Raw genomic sequence first — 12114 nt, forward strand, 5'->3', positions numbered from 1 at the left:
ACAGCTGCTTCAAGCTCCCTCAAGCTCTTGCACGGTATCTGAAGAACCTCTAAGCCCAATGTAAATGCCAAATACTGCACTACCTGGAAGGCTGAAACACTCCACCCACAGCATCTTCCCATGGTGGAACCTGCTGAACAGTGCCTACTTCAAACTACTGAGAACCAGGAATATTTGAAGCCTATAACCTGAGAAGAATACCATCTTAAGATACCATCTTAAGGCAACAAAGTCAATCAAGAAAGGAGAGTGAAGGTTAAGGATCTGTAAACTCTATGCTGAGTCAATTTCCCAGCTTCTCTGCTTAAAGCCATGCTGACAGAAACATGATGCTGGAGAAAAGGAACAGAAAGAAGGGAGGTTGCTTTAAGGCAGGGACTTTTCCCTTTTGTTTGGCTAGAGACGTGGCAATTGCCAGAAATAAAACTGCTCTACATTTAGGCTGTCCACAAACTGATGTCCTGTACTGGGCTCTAGGGCACAGAAAGGGAGGACCCAGATTCCAAAGGAGGACTGGACTCCTACAGGGACAGTGCCAAAAACATGGAGCCCTAAATACAAATGAAATGAAGAAACTGTCCTGAAAGTCTTTAGTTGATCTCTTACTAAGTTTTCACAAAGACTGTGGCAAGGTTAACTGTCTCACACTTGGCTTCTAAGGATTGTTAAGTAATACTGGGCATTATAGTTAAGTTTTACTGCATGCTGGAAATTCCAGATGTCCTTTCCAAGACAAATGTCCCAAATATCCATGGGGACTTAGCTTGATTTCACTTACTGATAAGATCCATCACTTCTCGGGTCAGCAGTCTGACCAGCTGTTCCTCAAGCATCTCCTGAGACTCTGGGTTGTCATCTGCAGCATCGTCCTCGCTGAGAAGAACAGGTTTAAGCATGAGTAGCCAGTGTCTTAAAGTATCCCCTCTGCCCAAGCACAGGGTATGAGTCACCAGGAGGGTAAACACAGTGTTTTCAGCCTTCTGCTGGCAGGGCTCTTCCCTGGGCAAAGGGCCACATGAAAGACCAAAACTGCTCCCCACACCCCATTTCCCATTCCCACTCCTCTCAAGGGGTGGAAGCTTACCAGAGCATGCTTCGCTGGTTGATCACCTGCCATTTCTGAGACAACCTCTGTTCAAGACAAAAGGGAAGATTCAATACCTTCCTAAGGAGCCATGATGGACACAATACAAAGAAGCCCAAGTGATAGCTACTGATAGGAGCACAAGAGCTTTAAACATAGCTTTCATGCTAAGCCCCATTTTGAATGTGACAAGAACTGCTACCAACTCTGCTCCAGACTCTCTGGCTGTGCTGGCTGCAGGAATCTGAGCAAGCTGTCAGGAAAATGGGAGGATGCAGGCAAAAAACAAATAAACAAACAAACCACCCCAGAAAAATTCTCAGTGCTGAAGGTTGAGGATCCAATATCCATGGGTTTGAATTCACAGCAAGGAATGCTGTGCAACAGCCAGAGTTCTGCACACCTCCAAAGTTCCCCCTAAATAGTGCATCAAAATCATGAGGCATTGAGACTCTGCCCTTGTCTCTGCTGGCTTTGGAGAGACAGATGTTCTCATACATTGCTGCCAGCTGCTACAAGAAATGCACTGAACAAGTTTTTCTTACCACGTGCAGATAGGTAAAGAGTGGTCCCAGCATAGGGCAGACAAGGGTTTCATAGTATTCTGAAGGGCAGGAGAGTACCAAGGGCTTCACAAACACACCTACACAGACCAGTTAAGGAAGAGATCCAGCACATATGGCCAGCTGCTAGGAAAACTGCAGCGCACTGCCCAAACTAGTCCATTCCACTGGGAGGCCAAGCAACAGACTCCTCAAAGCCCATCTTCTCTCAGCCTTGAATTAACAAGTGGCATCTGTATACAGCAAGAACATGAGGTATTCACAGCCCCCTTCCCTGACAGTTCAGCCAAGAAAGCTGAGGGTGCTTAGCAGCCATTTGCTAGCTGCGAGACTGAAATGTCTGGCCCTGGAAAGTGGTTTAAGAACACCAGGTAGTCTCCCACACAAGCACAAAGTCTATTCAGACACCCTGGTATCAAACTCCTACATTATGTAAGCTATTTGCCCTTCAAAAGGCAGTGTCCACCTCTCACAGTGCCTTCAGGATGACACAAACCCTTTGGATTTATTTTCTCTACCCCACCATGCTGCTGTTTCTGCTTGTGCCCTCCTGGGTTCACCCTCATGCACACCATGTGTATTCCGTTTACCTCCTCAAGCACTCTTTGGCTTGGCCATACTGGAAATGATGTGGGTTTTTAATTCACATGTTCAATGCCCTTGTAGCTGGCCTGAGAGAAAAGGATATGGAGCATGGGGCGCAGTCTATAATCAGGAATGTTGTTGAGATTGATGAAAGCTGAGCTGAGGAGCTGGGTGGCGAGACCCTCAACAGTATAGAAATCCTGCTGCATGGAAGGGCCTGCATTTCCCAGGATGTGGAAACTTCAACAACAAAAAAGTTAGTTGCAAGTCTGCTAGGTAACAGGTACTGTGCCTATTGCCTGGCAAAGATTACAAGAACTACTATCTGGAGATTAGATAGTTCCCATGTTCTTAAGCAAATGGTGTAGAGGAGTTTTAGCACAGTATCTCTTTTCTACCAGGATACCTGTAGAGAGACAATGAATTAAGCATTTAACCACTAAAATGCACTTTCAAATGCTGATGTACCCTAACATGATTAAAAGTGGCAAAGAGACAAACTAGGACAGGGTATCAGCTAAGTGCTCCACTCTGACCACCTAGCTGCTGAAAAGCTAAAGGCAGATCCACATTTTTCCAATGACTTTGTTCCATGTGTAGGTTATAACAACCAAGTATATATCACCCCTGCAGCTTCTACTTAATGTTACAGGATACAGTTCACATAAGAAGTCTAACTCTCCAAGTCAACATGCAGCAACAACCTACTGCTCCAGCTGATTGCGAGGGGCATATCTGGTGTCCTTACCAGTTGTCGTACAGGGTACAAAAGAAGCCCTGCATCCTTTCCAGGACTGTTTTGTAAACAGGAGAATCGTAAAGCTCCAGCAGAGGCTGAGGGAGACCTGTCAGAAAGAATAAGCATCAGCTACATTAATGAGCGAGCACTGTGAATCTTCATAATGTCTGGCTAGGCCCCAGCCAGCTTGACAACAGTGAGGAAAGCATTTGGCAAAATCAACATGAAGCCAAACAGGAAAAGGTGCAGCAACCCTGGGGCATCATCTCCCTCCCTTCAGAGGTCAGACGACTTCAGGTTGGTTGTACCCACAGCAGAAGTTTCCACTGAGGTTGGTATAAACCCACTCATTTCTCCAAAGCAAAACTTAGTGGAGCTATCAAATCCTAGTCAGAAGCAAGGTGGCAGTTCTGCAGCTTCTCTAACAGTCCATCCCCTCAGGTTTGCATGTGTCTGTTGGGACACAAGCTACTGTTGAACTATGATATGAAAAGAGCAGAGATTAAGACCCTGCTGCTTCACACGCAGTGGTTCACAGAGTTTATAGGTCACAGAAAACAGGTAAAGGAAGCATCTCCTTGTCTTACAGATAGGAAACGGAGACAAGAAAGACAAAACAACTTCCCCCAAGTATTTCACTGTCGGAACCTGAAATTAAAACTTCAACTTCCAGAATCATAGTCCACACACATCCCACAAGGCCACCCACTTCTGCTTGTCTGGAAAGCCTTCTGTGTTCACAAGCTCAAACACAGCTTAAGACCGCTCTAAAAGCCTCCCTTTAATTCACTGTCTGTAAACAAATGAGCAGGCAATACTGCAGGACTCGGCTCTTGACCTCCATGACAGGGCTCCACACCAGCACTGAGGGCTTCTGCTGAGCGCTAGTTCTGCTTAAAGGCAGACAATTATAGCACCTTCAGTTTCTCCAGCCTGAAGTGTGATGTTAGAGACACCACCATCCACCTGGGTTGAACAATTTGGGCACCCTTCATTTTATGCAGAAGAAACCAATTTGGCAAAGACTAGTAACTTAAAATTTAACTTCTTTTCAGCAGGCTCAAATCATACATGAGCTGCAAGAAGCTGGCTCTCCAGCCTCGCTGCACTTCCACTGCTACTGATAGACCACTACCTCAAATACCTCTGAGAATCTGTCCATACACTCCTCCCAAACAGAAGTCCCTTACCTAGGATGGCATTCTTCTCCACCTCCAGCATGTCTAAGGCTTTTGCAAATGTTTCTCCCAGTCTAGCCACCATCTCTGGCATGTAGAGATTGTTGTGAGTCCTGAAACAGAAGAGCACTTGGTTTATACTTATGTTGGTCAACCCCTTTTGCCCTTGACAGCGGGATCCTCTCCTTCAGCTTGTGAACAGCTCCTCTGAGACAGATGATGAGGAAGGTGAGACCAAGCATGTGCGCATGGGATCCCCCTTCCCCACCTGCAGAAATACTGGGGAAGCTGATCCAACAGAGACATGGAGTGACTCCACCTCATGTCCTGAACCTCCTGGCTGTCCTTTACACTTACTTCAGTTTACCCCACCCCTTGCAAGCACTGGCAGTGAAAACTCCCAGCAATTCTCTAGCTGGTGCTGGTACGATCTTATTAGCTTGGCCAAAGGGATTAGAGAAGGTTGTTTAAAAACTGACAAGACACAGATTCTGTAATCTCAAAAGATCTTCTGCACCTAAGGCCCCTGCAGAGGGAGTGGCCATTTCAGCTCCAAAATACACACACTGCCCCCAGGGATGGGTCACAGTCCCCAGAACAGCAGGTGGTATTGAAGGGACTCTGGGGAGATTATCAGTCTGATTAGATGTTACTTGTGGCAGACGTGTGCCCCCTGGACAACGCATCCAGCTGGGAACAATTCTGCATCACCAGGAGGCGGCCATGGTCAGCTCTCCGTAAGGGACACCAATTCAGCCACAGGTGGCTGGTTCTTGCCATCCAGGCCAAAATGGTCCCCTCTTAGCCAGGGTACTGACACTCAGAGCTGGACTTGGCAGGGGGTGTCTCTCTCACCTACCTCTCTCCTTTGAGACCTCAGACCTCCACTCTGGGTGTCGCCAGCTGCACACAGCACAAATCCTGCAGCCTCCTCCAAAACTGCAATGCCATTGTACCTGCTGCTAGAGGTGATCAAGGGCAACTCAGTATCTCCCCCTAGAGCACTGTTTCCCAAAGCAGAGGGGGTACATGGGAATGGCTGGGGGAAAGGAGCACGGACAGACCTCAGTATTTTCTCTAGAGTCTCAGCTTTCACTCATGTCTTAATGATTTGTTTTATTTTTATTTTTGAAGGTCTGTGTTTACAGTCCTGGCAACCTCAATGCAGTGATGTCTGCCTGAGTTTGCAGAGAGCCTGAGTTAGCTCTGAAATGGTAACTATCCCATTTCTCTCTGCAAGTGTTAAATACTTCCCTGCTCACTGTATGTGAAGAAGGCAAGTATGTAAGTTTCATAAGAAAGAGCTCCACAGATGACTTAATGACTGATACTCTCATTCCGGGCTGGATCTAACACCATGCAATGGGCCTCAAACGGGCACAAGCTGGTTCACTTTCCCAGGAGTAGCCAGGGAGTAGCCTAGCCTCCACAAAAGCTTGCATAATACTAATCCACTGACTCAAAAAAAAGTGCATTTCTGAAGCCTAGGTACTAAAATCACCTCTTCTTGTACATCTCCTGTCTGCTCCATGCCCATGTTGACTTTGCCTTATGCTAGGCAGGAGGACAGTGGGGAGAACCCAAGGACTGTGGAATTGTGATGGTGAACCTTGAAATCCCACTGCTCTAACCCCAGCAAGATGGGCCAGACAGTCACATCCTGAAGCTGGAGACATGGTCCTTAGTTGTTTCAGAGTTCTTGAAGCATTTTCTCAAGTTTAACAGTTGGGAGGGGAGATGTTCACTCACAGACTGATCTCTTTCAATACTTTAGCAAGGTGCCAGTGATAACAAAAAGAAAATGGCTGATCGGCTGCTCCCCATGGGAGTTAAAGCTTCTGACAGCCCTCATGTTCCAGCTGAGATTCTCAGCAGTGAGCACAACTTCTGGGGATCCAACACAAAGCAGAACATGGCAAAACAAAATTCAGGAGATACTTAATGCTTTAGAAAAGACAAGCAAAGCATATGGCAGGACTTGGGGGGTTTTCAGCAATGGTCAGAGCTCTGCTGTAAAGAGTGTCAGATGCCTACAGAGATAGGCTCGAGGGTCAGAAGTCGAGTCCTTCAGGACAGTTCATGCTTGAAAAATCTTTATCCAAGGCTGGAGCTGTCTACAATGAAATGCCTACAATATCCATGTCTATCCAACAATTCTTTCACCAACATTAATGCCACGGTAATGTGAGGATCTCATCAAGAGGAGTTCCAAAAAACCCTTTGTCCATGCAAAGCCTTTGCTGAGCCTGACCAGTCCATTTGTAACAAAACGTGAGCATATTCCAGCACAATAAAAGTGCTGTGCCAGTCAGTTCATGCAGCTACCGACTCCAGAAATGTGCCTTTATCTAATGGTAGCTGGAGATCATGATTTAGGAGAGAACAACTTAAGCCAGAAGTTAGAGACCACCTAGATGAAATGAAGTACTGTAGAGGACAAGAGAATCACTACACTAAGAGCTGCAAAAAGTGATTAACAAAGCAGCCTCAAAGTAATTTGGTAAACACAGTTCCCAAGACAGAGACAAAACCAGGGAGGCACAAAAAGATGCCACTCAAAACTAACTTATTTTTCCTTGTTAGATTGGCTCCTTCTTAGCTCTTTGGTCTTATCCATGACCTACCTTCAAAGCTACTTATCCTGGCAAAGACTCAATGACTTTCACTGCTTCTGTCTACAAACACAAGAGAAAAATGCCACACAATATCCAGAGAGCAGCAGACCCAACTGCTCAGCCTTATTTTTGCATATTGGTGCCTGACTTGGTGCTCAACAGGATCCATGCTACTACTGCTTGCAGATATGCTCCCACAGTAACCAATACAATCTGTGAGGACTTCCACATCTGCTTCCTGCATAAGCACATGAGCAACATTGGATCTTGCTTCTCCTCACAGAAAGCTGCTTCATGGTACGGACCTAAGAGAAACATCCATCCCCAAGTAGTTAGGCAGCTATGCTCCTGAAAACATCCTCAACACAGGCAGCTTTCCTGTCAGCCACCCTTCTTTGTATCCCTGTACTTCCTTGCCTATTGACTAGCTGCTACAGATTCTCTATTTTCTCATGTAATTCATATAAAGAGGGCCTGTGGAAGCAGCATGAGGAAAAGGCACTCCAAGCCAGCAAAAAACACAACAGAAGCTCCACAGCACAAGTTCCAACTTCTCCAGCATAACACAAACATCGTCAAAAATTGCACTGAACGCCTAAGAGCTTGCAGTTGTCACACAGCGAGGCCTCTGCATCCAGCAGCAGCCAGGAAAGGTATGAGGTGGTGGATCTTCCACTCATAGTGAAATAAAGGCCACTCCATGTATGTTACTACCATATGCTAAGAAAAGATTTTGGCCTGCAGAGGAGATGCTCAAACAACACAGATGCATTATTTCAGAAAACATCTAGAGTGCCTCTTTTTTATGCAGATGGAAAAGCACTGGCAATAGAACATAGCTCCTGTGGTTTCCTTGGAGGTGGTAAACAAGTAAGCAAAGAATTTCTACTTCTTCCTGAGTAGTGATAGAGTTTGACAAGAGTTTACCAAGCATGTTGTAACAGAGATCCCAAGTGGTTTTAATAATGCATAAGTTCTGGAAAGAACAGTGATAGCACAACCAAAAGGTCTGTGTGTTGCAGCCTGTTCAGACCTTAGGCTGGTTTAGCTGGTGTCCGACAATATGAAGCATGTTGCAGGCTCTAGAAGAAATGGTATGAGGCTACCTCTACTCATGCAACTCTTCTCTGCACAGCTTATCCCAAAAGCTCATTGACAGGATCTTCAGCCTTGTAGGATAAAACGTGAAACCACTTCATGTACAACTTCACAGCCATAATGAGAAGGCTCAACCTAGCTCTCTGTCCAAAGCACCACCTACTGTGATACACAGAGCTTTGTGGTAAGATGCACAGCTAGAGTAGGCCAAGACAGCTCATGCTTGTCCTACCAATCCCAGCATCTTTCTTCTCACTGGAAGCAGCAGAGTCCTGAATTCAGTGACTACCACAAATACCTGACTAGAACAGCACTTGCATAATAGGATCCCCTTCCTCACAGACCTGGGAGCTGAAAACTACAAGTAGATTTGAAAATGCTCTCTTCCAACAGGCTCCTACCAAAGACAGTTTTCAAATACATAACAGTATTATCTCACAGAACTGCCCCATAAGCCTGTCAAAACTGCAGCCTCAGCAGCTACCCTGAGACAGACTCCTCTCTAGTTCTGGGAACTGTGTTATGCAGGGTTCCCCTTTTCTGCCTTCTCTTGCTCCCTCCTCTGGCTGCCCCAGCCATACACAACACCAGTGATGCACAGAGAGGCACTGCATGGTAGCATCAGGCTGAGAGTATGCATCCACTGATTTCAATAGCAGACAGTGCTTCAAGAGATGGGTGTTCGTGTTCAACATCAGCTTAATTCAACACTGAAGAGAGAATAACATGAACAGGATGCAATGAGAGCTGGGACTGCCCTGGTGGTGGACTGGAGAGGTGGCCTTGTAGGGGCTGAGGGCAGAGCAGAGATGTTAGTCAAGAAACAATTAACTAGATGGCAGATTTACAGCAGAGGAGGTGGGGAAAGGCAACCGCAGCCCAAGCTCCCAATGGTTTTGATGGACTCTTGTAGGCCAGGCCAATGAACACTCAGAAGGCTCCCATTTCCCCAGTGTCATTCCCTGCTGTGAACAGTCAGGAACAGTACTTGGGCACCTGCACCAGCCTGCATTCCCAATGTCTTCACTGGGGGAACATGCTCTGAGTATTCCATATATTTATCACAGTTTGGCTTCCAGAGATTCTTAAGTCAACATAAATGATTTCAAGTCAACTCAACCCACCTTATAAGAGCAAGTAAATTGTCAAAAAGCTTCAGGACCTGCTCAGTGCAGGGATTACGGTAGATCGGAGTTCCGCTGGGCATGTATCCCAGCAAGAATCCTCCAGCTTTTGCCTCTTCAGTAGCAGCAGGCCAGCGAGCTCGTTTCACGACGCCCAGAATGGTGTATACACAAAAGCTTATCTGCAGCAAGAGACGTGGAAAGAGTGTTTCTTAGCCAGAACACAACTTGATTAAACATGTTTTCAGAGAAACCTATCATCATCCCATCTGAAAGAGATTGCTCTACAGTGAGACTGCTCTGATGACAGGAACAAACAGTGGTGGGTTTGCTGCCAGAAAACGCAGGGAATGATCAGGCTACATTCCATGACCTTCAGTGACTCCTGACTGCGACAGGATGGCCTAGGAACTCGCAATGAGATAGCAAATCAATGCATACAGTCTCATGAGTACGCAAGAAACCAGGTAGGTTGCCCCCTACACAAGCAAGGGTCTACACCATCAGATCCTCATCTCCTTCATGTACTCAGATAGATACAGAGATTCATAATACAGTGCTCAAACTCCATTAGCCCCAAAAAGCTAGCACAGCTCTGTGGACAGCATTTCAGTTTCTTCTGCTAATAAGATAGCCATTTCATTTGCAGTCTGTCCAGAAACTGAAGACATTTCACTAACAACTCAAATAATAAGAATCTTTATGTATGGATTTTAATTTACATTCCTTTATGTATGGATTTACTACAGTCTCAGCAGCATACTTTCCACACTGCCTGGCTCAAAACTCACAATTTACTGCACCACATTCCAAAAATTACACAAACCAACTGCTTCTCCAAATCCAAAGTCTGCTAAACAAAGAACAAAGGACAGCGTGCTTCACTCTGATAAATAATTCGCTTTTGCATGGTCTGCATGCTCATTACTGTAGCTTGAAGAGGCAAAAGCCAGTCTGTTATCCTGCAACCTGAAAAACCTACTATCTGCATCCTATAGGAGATGACCCGGAGAGATCTTGTATATAACCACAGACAGAAGGAGGCAAGTCTCATGTTACTAAGGACATGCCTCTCCTGTTAATACTCACTCTAGAGCGGTTCAGGCCACTAGGATCTTCCAAGACAGGATCAGCAATTTTGTTGTCTGCACCCACGTAGGAGATAAAGGCTTCAGGATCTGAGAGGACTCTGGCAGCAGCAAGACAGCAAAGGGAGTTATTGTTTGCACCGGGGAGTTTGAGCAGAGCTTTGCACTGGCAATAAACATCTTAACAAATACAAAGCATGATAGAGACAACAGGCAGTGCTCTACACTGTATGTAGGAACATGATAAAAAGCACCACGGATGCGTGTGCTCTCCACACATCTCCAGTTCTCTTCGGCCATGAAGACCTTTGAATCTCTTATGAAAACAGGCCTGCTGGGAAAACTCTTCTGCATGACCAGCTGCCCAGGGCTGTGGGACACCTAAGCTTTAGTAAGGAGAGCTCAGCTTTCTACCTTCTTCTAGAGAAGAGCAGACATTTTATTTCTCATTTTCTGCAAATGGTTTGAGCACGCTGGGAAGTACTTCCTTATCACCTTAAACAACTCTTACAGAGCAATTTTCAATGAACAGCATTTAGACCCTTTTGGTGGTTTCTGAACTGCAGGAGGGCTATTACTACAGTGACTGCCCAGAACTTAGGGGGTCACAAAGCACCCTACCACCCTCATGCCGTTTGTGCATTCCCTTATTGGGAACACCACCACCTCTGCAACACCTCCATTTCAAAGCTCAAAACAATAACCCATACCTCTGCATCTCTGGGGAAAGCCATAGTCCAGCTACAGGAGCCATGAGCTCCTCCAGGAAAGCTTTCTGCCGCTGATAGTCCTTGAACTGGTTGCTGATGAGGACAAGGGCCTCCATAAGAGCACATTTCTCCATCTGGGTCAGAAGTAGCTCATTGGAGAGCAACTGCTTCACATGGTTGTACAACATCTCAAAGTTTGGCTAGAAAACACATCCAAGTGAAAGAGCATCATACATTTGGTATGGAGGACAGCCTATGGAAGAGGCAGATGTGGGGTGTACTACACTAGGCAGAACAGCTGCAGGAGCATGTTGGGAGTTTTTCTCTACATAGAGTTTTTTCTCTACAGAGTCATTTCTTCTCAGTAGCAAGTTTCTCTGAATATTCACTCTGAAAGAACCTCCTTTCTTTCCTATCCCCTATCACCATCCTGCATCCAGTTTACTTCAGTCTCTAGAATGACAGAAATAAGCAGAGGAAATGTCTCTTCTAGGCAGCCATATCCCTTACAGCAGTGTCACACTTTAAAATAATTCTGATGCTCACAGAAAGTACTTTGCTCCCTAGGCTCTAATGTGTCAGCCATAGGACTCTTCCATCTCTTTGCTCACAGCTGTGTTAAGAATGATTGGTATGGTTACCACTACCTCCACTGGAACAGTTTGAGTTTCTTCCCTACCCACTACCGTGGCAACCATGTCTTCCTGTAACTCTGTATAAGCTAGCAATCAATCCCTTCAGCAAACTCATCTGAATGTATTTTGGGACAGCTCTGGGCCTTTGGCTCTTCCAGTGAGGATGTTTGGCTGGCCATGGGAAAAAAAGAGAGCTGTAGTACCAGCAGAATGGGACAAAGACAAACCTGCTAGCACTCTTAGCAGCCATTGCAGAATGAGGACTGGAACCTCTAAATTACCTTAATTAACATCCTCAAAAATTGCCTTTGTTTAAACTAGCAATGTCCTCTGGTGTTCCTGTAATCCTAGGGCCACTGCACACAAACACTGCTAAAGAAAGGAGTTCAGAGCTACGCATTTTTCATACAGAGTGTTTAGTTCAGCAAAATCAAACAAAACACTGGCTTATGGACTTTAAATGTGTTTGTTTTTTCTAGTCTCCTCAAATTAATCCGGATAACAAATACTCTCCTGTGCTGGTTTGGGGCCAGACAGATCCTCTCTTGCCCTGAGAGGGACAAAAGAATGACACTCACACAAACGGATTGGAGAGTGATGGAAAGTTTAAATGGAAAAGCAATTGGTGAAACTACAAAAACTACAAAGCATAGTGGCAAAGAGTCCCAAAGCATACAGAGTCCCTTACACAACAC

General features: G+C 45.7%; 1 protein-coding gene across 1 annotated transcript in view; it reads right to left on the minus strand.

Moving 5' to 3' along the window:
• XPO5 (exportin 5) overlaps positions 1-12114 on the minus strand; it is a 29515-nt gene that overhangs the window by 3428 nt on the left and 13973 nt on the right. Inside the window, exons 19-27 of the mRNA XM_054392929.1 lie at positions 10785-10984; positions 10076-10175; positions 8987-9168; positions 4162-4262; positions 2981-3077; positions 2336-2472; positions 1630-1727; positions 1085-1131; positions 779-873 (exon numbers count right to left, since the gene is read on the minus strand). Coding sequence (XP_054248904.1) covers positions 779-873; positions 1085-1131; positions 1630-1727; positions 2336-2472; positions 2981-3077; positions 4162-4262; positions 8987-9168; positions 10076-10175; positions 10785-10984 — 1057 coding nt within the window. The remainder of the gene's footprint in view (positions 1-778; positions 874-1084; positions 1132-1629; positions 1728-2335; positions 2473-2980; positions 3078-4161; positions 4263-8986; positions 9169-10075; positions 10176-10784; positions 10985-12114) is intronic.

This window comes from Indicator indicator, chromosome 2 (assembly GCF_027791375.1).
Source record: "Indicator indicator isolate 239-I01 chromosome 2, UM_Iind_1.1, whole genome shotgun sequence".
NCBI lineage: Eukaryota > Metazoa > Chordata > Aves > Piciformes > Indicatoridae > Indicator > Indicator indicator.